This window comes from Acanthochromis polyacanthus, chromosome 2 (genome assembly GCF_021347895.1).
Source record: "Acanthochromis polyacanthus isolate Apoly-LR-REF ecotype Palm Island chromosome 2, KAUST_Apoly_ChrSc, whole genome shotgun sequence".
NCBI classification, from domain to species: Eukaryota; Metazoa; Chordata; class Actinopteri; family Pomacentridae; genus Acanthochromis; species Acanthochromis polyacanthus.
The window spans coordinates 3580117-3600535 of record NC_067114.1 but is presented as its reverse complement, the minus strand read 5'-3'; the positions used below and the strand labels follow the sequence as shown (position 1 = coordinate 3600535).

At 41.6% G+C, this 20419-nt stretch overlaps 1 protein-coding gene across 1 annotated transcript in view; it reads right to left on the bottom strand.

Annotated features, from left to right (window-relative positions):
• Nucleotides 1–20419, bottom strand: part of fbn1 (fibrillin 1) — a 76683-nt gene that overhangs the window by 35335 nt on the left and 20929 nt on the right. The window contains exons 12-32 of the mRNA XM_022203189.2: nucleotides 19286–19438; nucleotides 19091–19210; nucleotides 18879–19004; nucleotides 17931–18053; nucleotides 16818–16940; nucleotides 14595–14747; nucleotides 14000–14053; nucleotides 13783–13908; nucleotides 12734–12859; nucleotides 12530–12649; nucleotides 9952–10089; nucleotides 9639–9689; nucleotides 9421–9546; nucleotides 9101–9328; nucleotides 8898–9023; nucleotides 7156–7284; nucleotides 5941–6066; nucleotides 2810–2935; nucleotides 2592–2714; nucleotides 1765–1890; nucleotides 1089–1214 (exon numbers count right to left, since the gene is read on the bottom strand). Of these exons, the coding sequence (XP_022058881.1) occupies nucleotides 1089–1214; nucleotides 1765–1890; nucleotides 2592–2714; nucleotides 2810–2935; nucleotides 5941–6066; nucleotides 7156–7284; nucleotides 8898–9023; nucleotides 9101–9328; nucleotides 9421–9546; nucleotides 9639–9689; nucleotides 9952–10089; nucleotides 12530–12649; nucleotides 12734–12859; nucleotides 13783–13908; nucleotides 14000–14053; nucleotides 14595–14747; nucleotides 16818–16940; nucleotides 17931–18053; nucleotides 18879–19004; nucleotides 19091–19210; nucleotides 19286–19438 (2649 nt within the window). The remainder of the gene's footprint in view (nucleotides 1–1088; nucleotides 1215–1764; nucleotides 1891–2591; nucleotides 2715–2809; nucleotides 2936–5940; nucleotides 6067–7155; nucleotides 7285–8897; nucleotides 9024–9100; nucleotides 9329–9420; nucleotides 9547–9638; nucleotides 9690–9951; nucleotides 10090–12529; nucleotides 12650–12733; nucleotides 12860–13782; nucleotides 13909–13999; nucleotides 14054–14594; nucleotides 14748–16817; nucleotides 16941–17930; nucleotides 18054–18878; nucleotides 19005–19090; nucleotides 19211–19285; nucleotides 19439–20419) is intronic.

Here is a 20419-nt window from a genome sequence, read left to right as displayed (position 1 = left end):
CACACGCGAGAAGATTTGGTCCACACATACCAACGTGGTCGCATAAGGCAGCTCCACGATGACAAGCCATTTCTGATGCATTCTTTTGTTTTCTGGCCCGAGTATGTCGGACAGGAATCTGTTCAACAAAGAGTGGTAGGTTTTGTTCGCTTCTCTATAACAAGACATCCTGCCTGCCTGAGAGGAATTAGCGTCTTGATTCGCTGGTCTGGGGCTGAAATTCCAAACCTGTGATTCAGAACCGGCTGCTTTGCTGCAATTCCAGCTTTCTCAAAACAAGGAAAATACTGTATGGACATTTTAATGGGATTAGAATGAGTAAGAGTGTGTGTGTGTGTGTGCTCATGTTTTGAGGGAGTGGGAGTTAAGGAGGGGAGTGAATCACACTTCAGACAAACCTGTTTATTTGCGTCTGAAGGAGGATGTGCTGCTGCTGCTGCTGACCCTGTGTCTGACTCGTTTCAGAGACCAAACCAGTGGCCAAACTCGCAGCTAAGCCCCTCGATCACCGGCTTTTTAAGTAGCCTTATAAATCAGACTTAATTCTGGCTCTGTGAGAAGTGCGTCCAAATGAAGCGAAGGACTCCAGCAGCCCGGATGGACTTCATATTTATGTGTTCTGGAGCCGCCGCAGGTGATTACGTGCAGCGATGACTCTTCCAACCATCACGTAATGTTTAATGAAAGCGCAACAAAGGAATAAACAAAAGCGCAATGTGCTGCATACATCTGACTGAAGATAGTGATCTCACTGCTGCTGCTCCTGCTGCTGGTGATGATGATGATAATGGTGCACGTGTGCGCTGACGTGAGCGAGCGTGTTCCACATCGGGTCAGACAGGAGCTCTTGAATGAGGGTGAGTAATGTCAGAGCTGCTTCTGGTTAGCCAGACATTCCCCGTCCATCCTCTCATTTCTCACCTCTCTCTTCCACTTACTTTCACTAATGCGGTTTAACGCCACACATGCACACCTTCCTCACAGCCGTAATTAGCAGCAGACCTCCACTGACTCACTCTTTCACTCTTGTCCACTGCTCTTCCGCTGACGGAACATTTTGTTTGCGGGTCTGAGTGTGATTGGGTCACCTGTGCAGCCCGTGGTCCCCTTGCGCACCGAGTATCCCAGATCACAGTGGCAGATGAAGGATCCCTTTGTGTTCTCGCAGTTCCCACTCAGACAGATGTTTGGGTTCAGCTCACACTCGTCCACATCTAGACGGGGAGGAAAACGTAGACGGGGAAGGAGAAAGATCAGCTACAATAATAGGAAAGTTTACGACCATTAATGAGACTGAATTAGCGTTTGTTGACTCGTCCTGCCAAACAGGTTTTGATAAGCTATGACATACTGCGGAAGTAAGTCCCAAAAGCATTGCATCAGGAACTATATTGAGCTTAAAAATGAGTTTACTTTGAATAAATACTGCAATAATAGAGGGTTTATTTGTGCGAGCCCATTTAAAAGCCCTTACGTCACCGATGTCGGGGTTTATGGTTTTCTTGCTCAGTGAAACCAGACGTCTAAATGTCACACATTCCTCGGCCCTAAACACAATGTTCACTATCTTATAAAGCAAAAACATGACTCCTCGTCCACTCGCAGATCTGAGTCATTAATTCTCATGACTCATTTCTTGGATAACCTTAAAGATTATCATTAGGTTGTTTCAGAAAACGGCAGAGAACCCCCCCGGATCTATTAACTCCAGAGCTGCAGAGGGTGTAAGGGGAGTTGTTTTGGAGGTAAAATGAGCTCCGTTACCCAGGCAGGTCTTCATATCCTCAGATGACATGAAGCCGTCGAAGCAGAGACACTGGTAAGTCCCGGGGGTGTTGGTACACTGGCCGCCATCGCAGATGTCCGGACTCTCCTCACACTCATCGATATCTGAGGAGGCAAAAAAAGAAAAAAGTGTAGGAGACTTAGAGTTACAACAGAAAACAATGCTACTTCAGGGTAACTCAGATTACAGGATTACACAAAACATCCTAGTGTGCATTTAGCTTTCTTTATTTCAAGGTGAATACAGGACAAACTTTGCTCAATAACCCTAAAAATCACTCTTAAAATCCCCCTGAACTGCCTTGATCTCTGTCTGTATATATGGTAATTAAAGGAATAAGAGTCCCAAGAGTCAGAACATGTAAATCCTGCCATCATTCTCCAAATTGAACACCTTTGAAGCAAGAATTTCTGTCACAATCTGCCAGAATAACCAACAAACCGCACGCCTGTTGACATTTAGAGTTAATGATGAATGAGCCGTCTTCAGGTTTAGTCTGAGTAAGTGGATGTTTCCTTTAAACAGCCAAATCACAGCACCGTGTCTCTATTGTATAAACCAGGATTCTTGATGTGGCTGCTCTTAAATCTGCTCTCTCCAAACACTTTGATCTGTGTTTTCTCTCCTACCATATGTGTACCATATAGGAAATCTGAACTATGTAACTCAGCGCTGACAGGCAGTTTGCTTTAGCGACCGCATCTTGACAAACGAGGCAAAAAGTAGACGCGAGAATGCGCAACACTCAAGAGGATAAGGATTTAATTAGCTTTAATTGTGACTGACAAGACACACAGCTACTTACCAGTGCAGCTTCTCAGATCAGGCATCAGGGCGTACCCGCTGTGGCAGCTGCACTCGTAGCTGCCCTCCGAGTTGGTGCAGAAAGTCTCGCAGCCGCCGTTCTCAATGGTGCACTCGTCAATGTCTGAGCGGCAGAAAAACGCACGCCGGTGACATAAAACACTGATGGAAACAAAAGAACATGCACGTGTAAGAAAGCCGCCGGTGTTGAAAGCGTACCAACGCAGTCCAGTCTGTCCTCGGTGGATTTGTATCCGGTGTTGCAGGAACACTGGTAGCGGCCGATCATGTTGACACACTGGCCGTTCCTGCACAGCCTGTCGCTCAGCTCGCATTCGTTGATATCTAGAAAGAACAAAGCAAAGATCAAAGTCACGCACCGGATTAAAACACAAAGGAAAATAATCAGCAAGGACAACCCACACCATTTAAGTCTGACAGCACCGTGTCAGCGCAAGAAAATGTAAACCTTCATATTTTCACTTTCCAAAGGTTTTTGAGTTATTTATCTGTCAGAAAAAATAATTAAATTTAAGCTTAAATTCGTAATATTCATCAAAATCACTTTATTCTACATGTCTCAAGTAAGGATTTTACAAATAATAAAGCAATAAAACTACACAGATTCTGTAAAAAACAAAAAATTCTGCACTATTCAATACAACGGTGAAGCAATTAATGGCTCAGCTGTGACCAACAGTCTTGTGACAAGACCAAGGTTGAACTGCAGGCAGTGTTTATGGGAAAGAACTAAGTTGTCCTCAGCATGAATCGTTCCACATTTTTTCCGGGAACAGCTATGGTTGCATGCGCTACCAGTCATTTCTGTAGTTTGTGTAAAATAAAATCTATTTAAAAATTCAACATGTGTTCCTTTCTTTTGTCAGATTCATGTCATTTTAACTTCTACACTCTTTCTTATTCCACATAGAGTTGTTTTCACAGAGGGGAAGGATTTTATGTTGCAGCGAAAAACGAGGCCAAACTTAGTAAAAATGTGACAAGGCATTTAAAAAGAGTTAAATCCTTGGTCGTATAAGTCAGGATGGAGCAAACAGAATTCGTCACATTCTGATTCTAATAATCCATTAATCTGTTGATTCATTTCCTGAGTAATTGTCAGTGACCATTTAATCAGCAAAATAAAAACAAATAGTAAAAATATGCACATCTCAAGCTCTCAAAACTTAAAGAGAGCTGTTTAAAGTTCCTCTTGTGTGTGACCAACAGTCCAAAAAACAGTGCTTTTTATTTGCTTTAATACTACAGATGACAACAGAGAAACTAGAACCCATCACTTTTAGCTTTTATGGTTTTAAAATGACTTAAACGATTAATTACAGCAGTGTATTTCAGCTCTACACCCAAATTTAAAGGGCCCCAGAGAGCTCTTACGTGTGCACATAAACTCTTTAACTGACCACCTTCCCAATACAAGCGGATTAAACACACAAATCCTGTCATTAAATCCTCCGTTTTCTTGCTCCTACTGTCGCCAAAGTGCTGCTCAAAGGGAATTATCAGGTTTCTCTCAATAATATACCATTGTAGGGTCTTGATCTTACTATACGAAGTGCCCTGAGATGACTTGTGCTGTGAACCGACACCATATAAATAAAGTGGAACTGAATTGAAATCAGGGTCTAATTAGAAATAGGTGGATGCAGAACTTCATGGTGATTACCGACGTTTCCATCGGATGTCACTGAGGCCTCTGTGCTACACCCATCTGTCTGAAATCTGCTGTAGGTAAAGTTTATTATCATTAATATTATCTAACATTTGAACTTCACAGAAATGATGAAGACTGATGAGATGAGGGGGACAGCTTGCAGTAAAGTTTTTGTTGTTTTTAATACTTTAAATATAATATTAAATACGCTTAAAGGGCAGTGACTGAGCATTAGATCATGGACAGAAAGCTTCACACGCTGCATTAGGTCATCAGAATGACACCCAGTGAATAACGTTTAATCTGTTCAATCAGTGCGACAAACTAAACATGGGAGTTGTCAAACTATAGGAATCAGAGAAAAGGTCGAACACTTCTCTGGTTCTTGTAAAAACTTCACACAACATTAACTTACTGGAAGTGTCTGCTTGTTATTTAGTCAACAGGTTTCAGCACCGAGGCTTCGTCAGGACATTTTACAGAACATGCAAAAAAAAAAAAACTACCTATTTATGCACGACCATGGCTGAGTCTTGGTTAATTATCCAGTGAAATCTCGACACATAAAAGGCCGGCCTCTGAAGGATGCCGCACCCCAAAAACAGAGATTTCAAAATAAAAGAACAGATACATTTGTATCTACTCTCAGATGTATGTTGCTTTGGGAAAAAGTGTCTGCTAAATGAAATTGTAGAAAATGCTAACACAGAGAGAAAGATGTTTGATGTTCGAATAGTAAAAAAAATAAAAATAAAAATAAAAGATCTTTTATTCTACTTAACTCTCTGAACTCTAAATTCCTCCAACAGATTTAAATGGCATGTTATCTTTAAAAAAACACCATTTATTAAAGTTAGAAACAATACGCACTGAAAAATGATTGAGCTTTCAACTTTCCAACACTCCTTGAACTAGTAGTCTGTAAAGTTTAATTTTGTCTGGAAAATTGATCAAATCTAAGCTTGATAATTCATCAAAATCACCTTTTCCACACATGAAAAAAAATTGAGATTTTATAGAAACAAATTAAAAATGTAATGGGTAAATTATCTATGGTGTGTAGAGTCACTGTTTTTTTTAATGTTGTACATGTTGATTCCCACCTTTATCAATTTTTGTGAAATAAATAATCAAAGAAATTCAACTTTTGTTCATATTTTTTATGATTTAAGACATTCTAATGTTGTTTTACTGAACAAAACTGAACAAAAGACATGTTTGAGTCGTGTCTACTTCCAGCCATGGTTGACTTGTTGTCCATAAAAAGTAAAACTATCACTAAAATGCTCTTGTATTTCTAGGATTTCTCTTGTTAGATGAGATCCAAATGTGCCCATTTTTAGCGCACACATGTCAGCATACATGCCGACACACCCACTGGTCTACGGTTCGTATCAGCCCATCTATCTAACACTAGATATCCCACATATTAACAGACTAAAACACTCCCTCTGCACTGAGCCCACACACAGAGCAAGGAACAGGGTCAGATGGATGATCCACAGCTCCGTCTGCTCCGTGACAACATCTCCTCTCACTAATCTCATTTTCACTCCTTTTGTCTTTCTTTCATCTCTCTGGAAAAGGAGTAGAGAGTTCATCCCACCGCAGATCTCACTCGAGGAAAGCAGAAAAACAAACAAAAAAAGAGTCAGGGAGGACTCTCCTCGTCACTCACCGAGGCAGGCCGACCCATCGGGGGCGATCTCGTGTCCTTCCGGGCAAACACACTGGAAGCTGCCCTCAGTGTTTACACAGTCACCTCCACGGCACAGCAGAGGGTTTCTCTCACACTCGTCGATGTCTGATGGCGAAAAAGCACACAGATATTTAGTTTTAGACTTCAGTCTCTGCAAACATATGTTTCACCTCTTTGCAATTTCCAATGAAAACTGCCGGATGGATAATTTCAAAGTCCAGATTTGGAGAGATGGTGGGACTGGCAGTGCTTGTTGCCTATATAAGTGTGTGATGAAAGCTCAATGCCTGGCAGCGATGTTAAGATTGTATAAAAAAAACAACAACATATAATATTTTTACTTGTTAGTTATTTCGGTTAGCCAGTTAGCCCAGTCGCTACCAACAGCTTATAAATGCAACACTGCCCACATTATTTCCAGCGTGCAAGTAAAATCATCTCGCCAATTTTGGTCTAACAGCAGTTTTTAGGCCAAAAAAAGTATTGAGACTCTCCATTTTGTGTGTTTGATTTCTTCCAAGAATTTAATCGAACGGCATCGAGGCAGCCAGAGCAGAAATAGAGAATTAAGTATTTGCACAGATGGCAGAGCGTTAGGACTCGTAGCTGCACAGGAGGATCGTTTTGTCGGGCTGCTGATTGTGTGCGACCCTCACGTGCACGTCAGGGACGGACTGCAATAAAGAGCAATTATCTTTCAGACTTTCTGGACCAGTTTTGGGATTGTGACGACACGCGGGCCGTCCAGACTGGGCTCTTTCAACACTCCACGGGGGTTTAAAGAGAATCGGTTCAGCTCTCCTTCCCACACATGCATATACAAATTTCAGATTACATCATCCGCATAAACAGTGGGTTCCAGGTCTGGCGTCTCAGCCGGAGCACCTCATCCAGAGCTTATGGCTCAAGAGGGAGCGTGGAGGAGATGGCCGGCTTGTGATTCGGGCCTGGGATTGTGTGGCAGCGTCCCTCATTGGCTGGCACGCCGCTCTGCTCTCAGACACTGCCACTTTAACAGGGTGTGCAGGAGAATCGCTAAGGAGATCCAGTTTCTCTGTCGTGTCCTCGCAGACTGAATGATTTCATGTGAAAAAGCATGCCGGAGCATGGGTGATCATCTGGAGCTGCAGAGGTGAGTCAATATTTGCATTTTCAGTGTGTGCAGGCGCTGGTGTGTGAGGATTCATTACTCACCCATGCAGTTTTTCATCATCATGAAGCCACTTTCGTAACCTTCCAAGCACTCGCACTCAAAGTCTCCCGGCGTGTTGACACACCTGCCCTGTCCACAAAGGTCCGGAGAGATGCGGCACTCATCGATGTCTACAGAGAAGGAATGCAACAACTCATTTATTATATTTACTGTAATAAAGACGGGATCTACAGAAAAAAGAGCCAAGGTATGATGTATAAGTGCTGGGTAAACACAGCATGAAGGCATAAATATGTAACTAAAGGTCACTACTATATAATGAGATTAAAAGCTGAATGTAAGGATGATGTAGTCGATCGTAGTTCTTCAAGCAGATTCCTCCAAAGCCCACAGCTTAAGGCCTGATTCCTTTATCTCACTCATGTGGGGTTAAAAGGTCCCAGATGCCATTTAATCACTGGGAGCCTATAAATTACTCCAGAATAAAGACATTTCAGGAGAGCCGTAATGCAGCTCCAACAAGTCTGAAGCTGCCAGGCTCCCATTAGACTGAATGAGCTGAATGTAGGTGAAACCTTTACACCGCTTTACTGCAAATTGTGTTCACAGAGTGATTCAGAGAGGAGGACTGGTGAAGAACGGTGAGACAAAAATAGAAGTTGAAAACAGAAGCTACATGGATGTCTGCAGCTACATTATTGACAAATAGTAAACTACTGGTTCCTAATTCTTTGGAGCTTTAAAACCACCATACAGTAATTATGGTTATTAACCACTGCATGTTGCACTCATAAGTATAAGTATGATTGTGTTTTGTCTATAAAATTGCAATTGAGCTTTAAATTCCCTCAAAATTGCCCAAAACTACAGAATGATTGACGTCTTGTTTTTTTTTTTTCAGGGATGATATTGACTATTAGTAATGAAAGAGACAGATAACTGATATTTTAAACCAATACACATTTGCAGCAAAAATTAAAATCTAAAAATTCAGAACGAGACCACCTCTGAAATGCCTTTGTCTATTTATGTTGATTCAAAAGAGAAGTTTGAACATTTTTCAGTTTAAAAGGCGATATGTAGCCAGTAAGATAGCAATATTTCATAAGAGAACAGCATGATGACAACAGATAGAGCAGCTGCTGCATCAGAGCCATAGTAGCATACTTTAAAGTTATTTATTATTTTGGGAATTGGTTAAAAATAAAACTTGGAAATACCAGTAATATGAAAAATACTGAATATCGACTCTGATACTCGGCTAGGCCAATAATTAGTCAATTCCTATCCAAACTCAAAGGTATTTAATTTACAATAGCATAATATATACTGATTGAAGTATTTCAGACATCCCACAATACCATAAAGGCAAAAATAATAAATAAATCACACAACATGAAAAACCCAAAACCATAAAATAAAACAAATGGATGAAGTTTTACTTATTAACTAATACCTGCTACATGTCAATACATCTCATATCTTACCGTTTTCTATTTACTGGAGACCTTGTGCTCATACAGATCTTGAGAAACCCCAAGAACACATTTTGTTTAAGTACATTTTCTCAAATTGCTTGTACTCATTTTGAGATCCAGACGAGTACATAAGTTTACCCCACAAATTGCTCATATATAATAATGGTAAAGTAACAAAATCTCATTATTTTGTAGCTAAAACAGAACAAGTTGGACACATTTTACTGATAAATGAATCATTAAAGCATTGATGGTTAGTTTCTTTGTGGCCAAACTGAACAGCTCGTTCCTTCTTTGCTACTCACCAGTGCAGTTCCTCTCATCAGAGTCCAGAGCGTAGCCGTTGTCACAGCGACACCGGAAGCTGCCGATGGTGTTCCTGCACCTCCCGTTGGAGCACAGACTGTTTATCATCCTGCATTCATTTATATCTATAGAGCAGAGGGATAAAAACGGGTGAGAGGCCAGAGATGAACCAACACAGGTTAGTGTGTGAACGGCTCAGTACCTTTGAGGAAGGGTCTGCCATTGATGAAGTCGCCCCTGTGGGAGAATCCTGGGCCCCGAGGGCAGAGCTGGGTGTATTCCGGGGTTCCCTTTTCTGGACATTCGTCGCATTCGGGGCCCCAGGCGACACCGACTGAGCAGCAGCAGGCGTCGACACGGTGCCTTCCAGGGATCGGAGCTCCGCAGCGCTCATCCTCATGGGTGAGGTAGCACTGCTCCGTACGCAGGTCTGGAAGCCACACAGCAACGTTTCACAGGGTTCTGGAAAACTATGCAAACATTTAATGCACGTAAAAGCAGAGACACATATGGAGAACCTACCGATACACGTCCTGCCGCTGACATCTACAGTCATTCCTGGAGGACACTGGCAGAAAAAGGAGCCCGGCGTGTTGACGCATTTGCCGTTGATGCAAACTCCTGGAAAGACTTGGCACTCATCCACATCTGGCAGTCAGCAGAGAAGAAACAGATCAACAGCAAGTTCTCATTATTTCAGTCTAACGTCTTAGCCCACGTGGCATCAAAGCAGCCTTTACCTTCACAGAGGTTTCCTTTGACTCGAGCATAACCTTTGCTGCAGATTGGATCTAAAAAAAGAGGGCAAAAAATACAAAAGGCAAGTTTATTTTCACAGCACAGTTCATACACACAAGGCAATTCAAAAATGATTTAAAGCCAAATATACATTAAAATCATAGAAATAAAACAGAAAAGTAGACATTAAGATCATAAAAGTGCATTAAAAGACAAGAAAACAGACTGAGCATCTAAGAGCAAGCTGCAGTAAACAGTATTCATACAATAAAACCTTAAAAAAGTGCATCAAAATGTGAATTAAATCCTGGTCACCTTTTTCACATTTGGCACAGGGGCTGTTCCAGGCTTCACCCAGTGTGGCACAGCAGTGAGATTTGAGCGTGGCTCCGTTGATGTTGACCTCACACCGATTATTGACTATCTTCAGCCAGCAGGTGCTCTTAGTTGTCTCTGTTTAGTCAAACAAGAATCACAGGTAGAAATTAAATGACACCTGGAAGGTTGGTACATACTGTATGCCAGTATTAGTTGATGTCAAAATCCTGTATTTGTTTTGTACATCTTTCATTTAATGTTCTAAAATCACCACATCTACGGTGACTGGAATGGTTATTAATCATTCCGGCTGCAGTAAATTCGGCTGAGCTGCAGGTGAGAATTTACAGTTTTGGGTAAAGTAAAGTAAAAAATGTCCTCAAAAATCTCACATCTCACTCTGGGGATAAGAATACTTGTCGAATCAAAATTCTCCCAAGTGTCTCTTAACCGTTACTGACTGAATTCGTGAATGGATTAGAAGTTTTAAAAAATGCCTGAAGCTTAAGCAGTTCATCTACTTAATCGCTGAACTGCTGCAATGACATCACCCTGAAAAACCAAAGCCACTGGTGGGTTTGACGGGTATTGAAGTCGTTAAAATAACCAAAATTGCAACATTTATCAGAGCCAGGAACAAAAACAGAAAAAAAGTTGTATTTTCAACTGTCCTTGAACTAATTATGTGATGATTTAAGCCTGAAATTGTCTCATTTAAAATCATTTGCAGCGACCACATTCTGTAGAAAAAAAAAAAATCTGCACTCCCTGCTGCACCAAAAACACCATTAAAGACTCAGTGAGAAATAGTCACAAAATTTCAGGCACTTTTCAGCTAAACTTCAGGCTGAGAGACAAGCAGGGAGACAAATAAAAAATGTATGCTGTAAAATATCTTTAGTATTTAAGGTCACCAATCTTCCAGTCTTGGTAACACCTGTGGGAATGTGTTATACTTTAGTTTTTACTGTACTTAAGTTGTTTTTTTTTTATTTTGTAAAATAAATAATCAAAGAAATTCACTTTTGTGTGTACACTACCTGTAAAAAGTTTGGACACACTTTCTCATTCAGTGGTTTTTATTTAAATATTTTCTGCATTGTAGATTAATACATATGGAATTATGTCATAAACAAAAAAGAGTTAATCTTCAGTATGAATCTACAATGTAGAAAATAATACAAATAAATAAAAAGTACTGACTGAGAAGGTGTGTCTAAACATTTCACTGGTAGTGTGTGTGTTTTCATGGTATTGTAATTGTATCAATCTGTCCAAAAGTGCTCTCTCTACTTCAAGGCATGGTTGTGCTGTTTTCATAGAGGTACGGGAGTTTATACGGCACTAAAAATAAAAGTCACAGTGAGCAAAAAACGCAACCAGTGTAGCTGTGATTTAACAGTTAAACAGTGTGCAAGAGTGTCCACTAGACCCGGCACTTTCCCGCATCCCGTTCACTGTCAATGTGAAACGCGCCGCATTGCATGCTGGTCCGGTTGCAGTGCGTTTCGAGCTGCAATCCGGTGTGTCTCCCCGGAGCTTATCTGAGTAAAGTAGACTCGACTTTTGCTTTATGCAAATTTGATGCGGCACGCAGAGATCCGACACATCGCAAAACTTTCATCAAACATCTAAACTAGCCGTCGGTGAACTAAAACCAGGACACATTCAGCTGCTGGACAGCTTATTTCTCTCCTCAAATGCTTTCAGAAATACTTTTCACTGAACTATTTTTGTACTAAAACAGAAAGTTTGCGACTGAGCCGCCAAGTTGGTTCGGCTTGAAATCCAGGAGCAGACTAGCCTAGCTGCGCTAGACCCATGCTCTGAAGACACAAGGGTCTAGGCACGCTCAACAGGGAGGGAGGCGGGCTAAAAGGTTGTCTATCAAATCACTCTGCAGCAATTGGGTAGGTATACAACCAATCAGCGCAACGAATAGGCTCCTAGAGCGCCGGAAATCAGAGGATGTGGTAGTTCGGTGAAGCCTTATTTATACAGTCAATGGGTGAAGCTCAAGTATATTACAGACATGTTAACAGAAAGATTATTCAGAGTCGGTGCTAATGGAGCTCAACGACTGTTGTCCTTTTTGTTGTCGACCCAGCAGAGAATTAAATTCGTTGCTGTGGGTTGTCTAGCGCGGCTAGGCTAGTTGTTTCCGGTTGTTTCTGTCAGAATCGTCGCGCCTCTGTCGTCACTTCGTTACGCCCGCCTTCTGACTCTACACTTCATGGTGATTTGTCCGGCCGGTTTTAGGACCATCCAACCTCGAGCCTTATGGAGGGTAACTAGACCCACCCTGGCAGAGAATTAAATTCGTTGCCGTGGGTTGTCTAGCGCGGCTAGGCTAGGAGCAAACAGCTTCCGAGTCGATGCATTTGTCCAATCAGGGGCAGGATAGTTGGAGAAGAAGGTCGGCAGGAGTTGAAGAGCGGATACTGGCCTCCAGTTCACACCCACCAAGCAGACGATTTTCAGATGCGGCGCATTCACATGCGGGAAAAACACATCTAGTGGACACGTAGCATTAGAGTATTGCTTTGGTGATACAAACAACATGACGCTAACTCACCTATACACTCCAGGCCGGTGCTGTCCAGAGAGCTGCCCAACGAACACAAACACACAAATGAGCCTTGGCTGTTCACACAATCTCCGTTTACGCAGGGGCTGGACTTGCATTCGTCCACATCTGTGGGAAAACAAAACTCAAACTGACCATCTAAGACACAGAACACGACATGGTGAACGTACGACAGACTGAACTTCCTCTGACCTTCGCACACGTCTGTCTGCGGATCAAACAGGTATCCTTTGGGACACTGGCAGGTGAAGCTTCCTGGTGTGTTTCTGCAGAGACCGTTGTCACACAGAAGCCTGTTCATCACACACTCATCGATGTCTGAGGAGGAAACGCACACAAAAAGAGATGTGACGACTTTCTTGATGCTGGGCTTTTACAAACTTTTGCAACAGGGTTGTCAAACTCATCTTAGTTCAGGGGCAACATTCAGCCCGGTTTGATCTCAAGTGGGCCAGACCAGTAAAATCACAGCATAATAACCGACAAATAATGACAACTCAAAATATTTCCCTTTAAGTGCAAAAAAGTGCATTCTGAAAATGTTCACATTGAAGGAACTACTTTTTAACAAAACATCATGAAGAACTTGAAATTTCTTAAGAAAAATCAATTCACTTTCAACAACATTCAGCCTCGGTTTATCATTTCCACATTACAACTTCCAGATCAGAGAGTGTCTACAAAAGAACACAATATTTAGTCACAGCTATCAGGAACTGAACGATAGTGTTTTACTTTATGATCAAAACCACAAAAGTCAGACAAAAAAGACAAGAAACAACAAAAACAAGGCAAACATTACAAAAATGAGACACAAAATGAAACAAAAAACAGACAAAAATGAGACAAAAAGTTGCAAAGCGACAAAAAGTTGAGAAATAACAAAAACAAAACAAAAAAGTAGACAAAAAACGGGAAAAAAATGACAAAACATTAGACAAACAACAAAAGTCAGACAAAAAACAAGACAATATTACAAAAATAAGACACTAAATTACAAAAGAACAATGAACAATCTAGTATTTTACTTTAGGATCAAAACAACTTGTCATGGTCTACAAATTATTTTAAATGTGTAGTTTTACAATCTGCAGTTAATGTCTTCTCTGTAATTTTTACACCTTCACTACACTAGGTTGTCCCACAGGCCAGATTGGACCCTCTGGAGGGCCGGTTTTGGCCCACAGGCCGTATGTTTGACACCCCTGTTTTACAAAGACATGACGGAGCCGTGCACCTACCGATACAGTTTTTTCCTGTCAGGTCGACCTCAAAGCCTTCATTACAGGTGCATTTGTACGTCCTCAGCATGTTCTCACACACTCCGTTCTGGCAGATGTCGGGGTCGAGGGCGCATTCGTTAATATCTGAGGAGACAAAGAATAACCTGTTTTAAAATGCAAAAAAACCCTCAAAGCAATAACGGACTTAAGCTGCCCTGTCTGGTTTCTACGTTACCTCTCTGGTCGCCGGTGATGCCAGGACCGTTGGGACACAGAGCCAGGAACTCAGCTGCAACACAACACACACAGTTTGGCTGATAAAAGGAGAAATAACAGCGTTTGGGGGGAAAATATCACATTTGCCAAAATCCAAGAAATTCTCAAAGCTAGCCATTTAATACCATGTCATTATCCATTTACATGCTTTCTCATTTGGCCGAGATGTATATAAAACCGTCTCTTAATGTGGTGCAGCTCTGGCGTCTTTTGATACAGAAACTTTAATTGGCAAGACTAATGAGAAGTGACTGGATGACGTGTGTGTCTGTGGGTGTGTGTGCGTGTGTGTGTGTGTGTGTGTGTGTGTGTGTGTGTGTGTGTGTGTGTGTGGGTGTGGATGATTCCTAACTGTGGGCATCTCTGTCAAACAACTTGACTTCACGACCGCTTTCTATTCAGTCATTTATGAAATCCAAGCCGGTGTGCCGGTGCTCCATGTGCTCATCCTGACTTTGACAGGTGTGCTTTGAGTTAAATGTGCGTCTGTGTGTGTCGAGCAGCGGGAGGCGGCTCTATAAGTGTAAAGGGAGGATGGATTTGAATATCCGTACCAGAGCTTTGTGGCGGGCAGGGTTGGCAGGGCTCTCCGTAGGCGTACTCGGTGCTGGCGCAGCAGCACTCCGACTTGGTCACGGCTCCAAACAGAGGCCTAACACACTGCCCTCGCTTGTAGCCGCCGTAGCACGAACTGCGCATATGTGTGTCTGTTTTGGTACGAAACACCACAAACAGTTTGTCAGTGTGTGAGAAGCAGACATGGGGAGAGACAGACCAAAAACAGAGAGAAAAGGAGGCAGGAGTCAGCAGCTCGGGTAAACAACAACACTGGCAAAACAAATGGTTCTTCTCTCTCCATAACATCCAGGGATTTGAGGCATTCTCCTGCACTGATATCATCCCAGCGAACACTCACCCAGACCCAACAACAGCATTTCAACACTTCCCACACAATACGCAAAGAATTGTCATTCGGGGAAATGCCAGAATGTTGCAAATAAAGGCATGACCAGATCTGCTCGGTGCCACTCCACAGGACCGCAGCACAAGAAGGCAGGAAAACATTTATTTGTACTCAGTGATAGTGAGCATGTGGCTGCAGCAGGTTAACAGGATGAGCTGCTGATAAAGTTTATTCTGATGAGATTGTTCTCTAATTTATCTCATTCAGTACTTCGGCAGAAATGGACAGCCTTTGAAAAAAAATAGGACAAATATTTTGACAGTTCGCTTCTTCTCACTTCGCTCATCTAATCTGTGCTGAATACACTGATCAAGTTCATACTATCTGGGTCAATATATAATTGTGGGACTTTTTGTATCATAGCTGACATTTTTGCTGTTTTCAGGCCTAAAATCAACATGGCCGCCTATAACCAAACACCACATGACATTTTTACAGAAAGATTTTTCTAAATATTATATACACAACTGAATGAAATTGAAAACGAAAGTTATTTCTAAAGATACTGCAGTAAACCTGTTGACTGCTTTATATTAAATAAGTCAGAAAGCCTTGGAGTCTTCCAGTCTTTTCTTCAGGAGGAAATGACATCATGTGGAGCAGGTCATGTGATCTGGAATTAACACACTTCCTTCAGAGGTGTTTTTGTAATGGGTAACTTAGTTGCAAGTGATTTCTTTGAGACAGATACAATTTGTTATTTTCCATATAATATCTGATATTTCCCAAAATGAAATATCTGTCATGATTATCTCAACTTAATAAAAAGAACACGATCAAAACTATTTCTGAATCAGCTCACCTTATTTTTTCAGCTAATTGTAAGGTGGTTGTTGTTAAATTCAGTTATTTAGTTGAAATTTTTGTGATATCCAGTCATTTTTTATTAATAAGTGAATGTTTCCATAATGTTTCCATAATAAATAATTATGGAACTTGTAAAGAAATTATCATAAAAACACTTTTTTACTCCCAAAAAAATTATATGCAAGATATTTCCCATGGACTTCAAAAGTCCCCTAATTATATATATTGACCCATCTCATGAGAAACTGGTGATAGTTGTGGGAGCCAAAGTTTTCCCAAAGTAGTCTGAATCACTGAATTTCTGATGGTCCTTGAACGAATTATGAGTCACTTTGAGTTGCATCTGGAAAAAACAAGCAAATCTAAGTGAAAAACTGTGATATTTCATCAGTTTTTCACATTGTGTAAAAAACAGTAAACCAAGAAGGCGCGGCTGACTTCACTGTGACTGACGGTCATGTGGAAAAAATTCAGAGTCCTCTCGACAGAACTGCAGGTTGTGTAAACAGAGTAGATAGGAGGCAAGTGTGGGAAAAACATTAAACATCTATGTAGTGAAATATCTACAGGGTGTGAAGCCATCACTTTGTCCCAGTGTTGGTAACATGTTGCATATGTTGTTGTCAAGATTTGTACAGTAAATAATCAAAGAAATTCAGCTTCAGTGTTTTTTTTTTCTTTATGATTTATGGCAATAAAAATGTTATGATGCACAAAATATAGTTTAGAGTTCTCTCTACTTCTAGTCATGCTTCCATAGAGGAAAAAAGTGACAAAAAACACCTACAAGCTCCCTGAGGTTGAGAGGGTTAACTTCAGGAAGACAGACACATTAAAAATGAAAAGCAAAGAACCATTTTTATTGCCTTTTATGTGTGGGAACGGAATCTTTAAGAGAAGTCTGACATACTTGGTACAAATAGAGGATGTCGCCTGAAGCGGTTGCTACCTTTTGGTGTGAGATGGTGTCAAAAAAACACTAAAAAACAAAACTACATGTACTCACCAACACAGACCCGTCCATCCAGGCCCACTGCCATCCCAGCCATACACTCACAGCGGAAGGACCCCTCCGTGTTGACGCAGTGGCCGTTCATACATATTCCTGAAGTCTCACACTCGTCAATGTCTGGAAACAGGTACAGCAACGTCATTCGTTCACGTTATCTTCAGAATATGAAAGGTAAGAGGCTGGAAACGATTAAAATACATTTCCGTGGTTATTAAAGTATATCAATCATTTAAAAAAATGCAGCCAAAACTGCTCCATCGTCTCAGTTTTATGACCTCAACTACAAATCATCCCTCTCCTGCCTCTTTACCCCCTCACAATGATAACCACTTGAACGGTGATACAACTCTGTGTTTATCTCCGGTGTACGTCCTGTTTGGGTGTGCGAGAGAGACGATGAGGCCCCAGGGCCCCTTTAGACTACACATTTCATTAATGACTGCATACATTAGCGCGCTTCACCCACACCCTGACCTCCTGTTTATTTATTCTGCTCTGACTTCACCAGGCCGGCGTCTCTGAGATCAAACGTCTGCAGCTGGAGCCACGTGGCGCAAAATGGCGAAAGGCTGTTCTGTTCGGGGCTTTTTATGGCTGGTTAGGTGGTAAACATTCACCAGCGTCGCGTCTGAGAACAGATTTTCCCACAACAGCATTGCAGACAAGTCTTATAAGTGTGTACTTGAGGGCAGATGGAGCCCATTAAAGGTTCTATATGATAATAATGGTGCAATATACGGAAAAATAATTGATCAGTTGTCGTCTACTGTAGTGTGTTGTTCAATAGAAGGCAGATCTCTTTTCTCAGACAAGTTTGGAGAAGGCTGTCTGCAGGAATCTTAAACAGGCGGGCCCCAACTATCCCCACATCCAGCTGGCCTGCCAGGATGCTAAGGGATTTTTCCAAGGCTTTTAGGGGGATTTTTGCCCTGCGCTGCTAAGACTCGCATAACAGAATTACTAACATGCCAGAGAAGCAGCCACCTTCCAAGCTAGCTGAAAATGCAAGTCAAAAGTGTCTCGAAATGTATTCTCCTAACGTAGCCAACGGACTTGTGAATGCAGAGATACGATCCGAAGGCTTTGCGGCCTTGCAGACAAACGCACCTACACACATGCGTCCACTGGTGTCGAGCAGGAATCCCGGTTTACAGATGCATTTAAAGCTGCCGTCCTCGTTGATGCACAGTCCATTGAGGCACATGTTCCTGATCAGACACTCGTCCTGGTCTGTGGATGAACAGAAACGACACATTGATTTAGGAAAGATAACTGGTTAAAGGCACAGACTGGTGGTTTTGCATGGTTTAATCCACAAGACACTATTTTCAAATACTTTACAGTGTGGTTAACCTCGATCTTGACAACCAGACGGCCACAAAACTGGCTTGTCTAAATCAAAATCGAACTGAGAAGTTCCAGGATGAAAGCAGAAAATATTTTAAAACACCATTTGGCGCATTAAAGCATCAGAAATACAGACGACAACAGGAATTTAGGAGAATTCAGACCAAAAAAAATTGAGATTTTTTTCATATCTCGAAGCATTTTCAAACACAAACTTGCCACACACTCCAAAATATCAATAATGTGGTTAAGAGGGAGCCCAACAGGTTGAGCAGGCGACCTCATGGCTCTCATGATATGTCAAACACTTCTGGCTGCTTAAAATAAAATAAAAAAGTTTCCTTCATTGGACAACCCATCTAACAAATTGTCAAGATTTGTGAGTTTTCTAAAAGAAAGGAAATAAATTAATGCCCGCAAGCTACAGAATCAAGTACCAACATATAAAGTTATACAGAAAAAGGTTGGTAGTAAAATAAAACGTACTTATTTTATAGCTAATGAGCTGAAACACACAAAACCACAAGCTACGATCATTTAAAGTCCCTCTTATTATTATGGTATATGCCTCCAACAGGCATTAAATCTATTAAATCACCAATAGATTCACGGTCCATTAAACATAAACATCACATGTACTGTGGTATTAAAGAAAATACCCTTTTAATATCTCTGTCCTGTAAAGCCAGACATCAGAACTTGACCGACCTTGACAGTTTTTGCCATCTAGTGAAATTTCAAATCCAGCGTTGCAGACACAGTGGAAGCTGCCTTCAGTGTTCACGCAGCGGCCGTTGTTGCAGATCCGACCGTTGGCCACACACTCATCCAGGTCTGGCAAAAAAGACGAAGACGGCACGGTAAATACATAAATACTCTATAGAAATGTGTGTCTGTGCGTGTGGGTGTGCATGTGTAACCTCGGCACTCCGTCCTGGTGGCGGTGGACTGGAACCCAGCAGGACACTGACAGATGTAAGAGCCAGGGGTGTTCACACATTCTCCATGCGCACAAGGGCTTCTCTCACATTCGTCGTCGTCTGCAGAGCAAACACAAAGCTCAAAAACCTCCTTCAGCTTTCAGGAAACCCGTCCTTTAATCTCTCCGTACTTACCGATACATTCTCCCCTTCCGTCCAGCTTGAAGCCCATGTTGCACTCGCAGCGATACCCGCTGAACGGCGTGGGGATGCACCTGCCGTTCAGGCACAGGTTGCGGAAGGCCTGACACATGTTGGTGATATTCTGGGTTTGAATGATGACAGGGCCTGAAGGAAGCAACCACGAACATATATCATCGATAAATCATGAAATTATATGTTCAAATATCCACATCTGCTTCATTTGGCACTAGATGGACTGAAAGAAATTTGGTTTGGCCTCTTTATTTGTCAGAAATGTACTCAACAGATAGAAGTACTATCGGTAGCAGCATCAGAAAACTAACATCTCACCTGAATGCAAAGGAAAAATGACATTTAGAAGCATGCTCCATTTCCAGACCTTTCTGAACACTACATTTGCACTGTATTACCATTTAGCATTAGCCACTGTCATTCTCAAGAAGGTAAGAAATCGCTTTAGTTGTGCTTTAAGAACTTCTTTCTTAGACGCCTGAACTCTGAAGTTCCCCTTAAAAACGCTTTCTGTGGATGTTTTACGTTAAATTTTGCATTTGGCTCTTCCTGCAAAAGTTCTTTTAAAAAATACAACATATTCTGCATTTACCCTTTGAATATCTCTGCAGCAGCTGTTGAAAAAAAGACCTCTCCTATGAAAACAAGACTTTTACCTTTAACATGTCCGTATTTAACATGCATGAACAAAATAAGCAGCTACCGCCATGAGCTGAGCATTTGGAACCTGAAACTGGAGTACACCGATGATCATCTCAGAAACAGAGTTCATATAGGGTGCTTTCACACCTGTTAGTCCGTTAGAGTGGTTCGTTTGGACCCAAAAGTTGTTACAATGTTGCTATTTTCAACTGGTTCAGTTCGCATTCACACCAGTGTTTTCACAGTTGAACCAACTACGATGAATGTTATATCTCCCCCCAGTCGTTTGGCGGCGCTGTTCAGAAAATAAGGTGTTTTACATGACGAAGGTGAACGCTGATTGGCGCAGCATGTGAAGAGGGAAAAATCCCGGAAGAAAACAACAGGCTGTGTTTATTCCATGGATCGAGGATTATTCGTAAACAATGAACTATGCTCTCCTGTTCGTTCTTGTTGCCATATATTCGTATC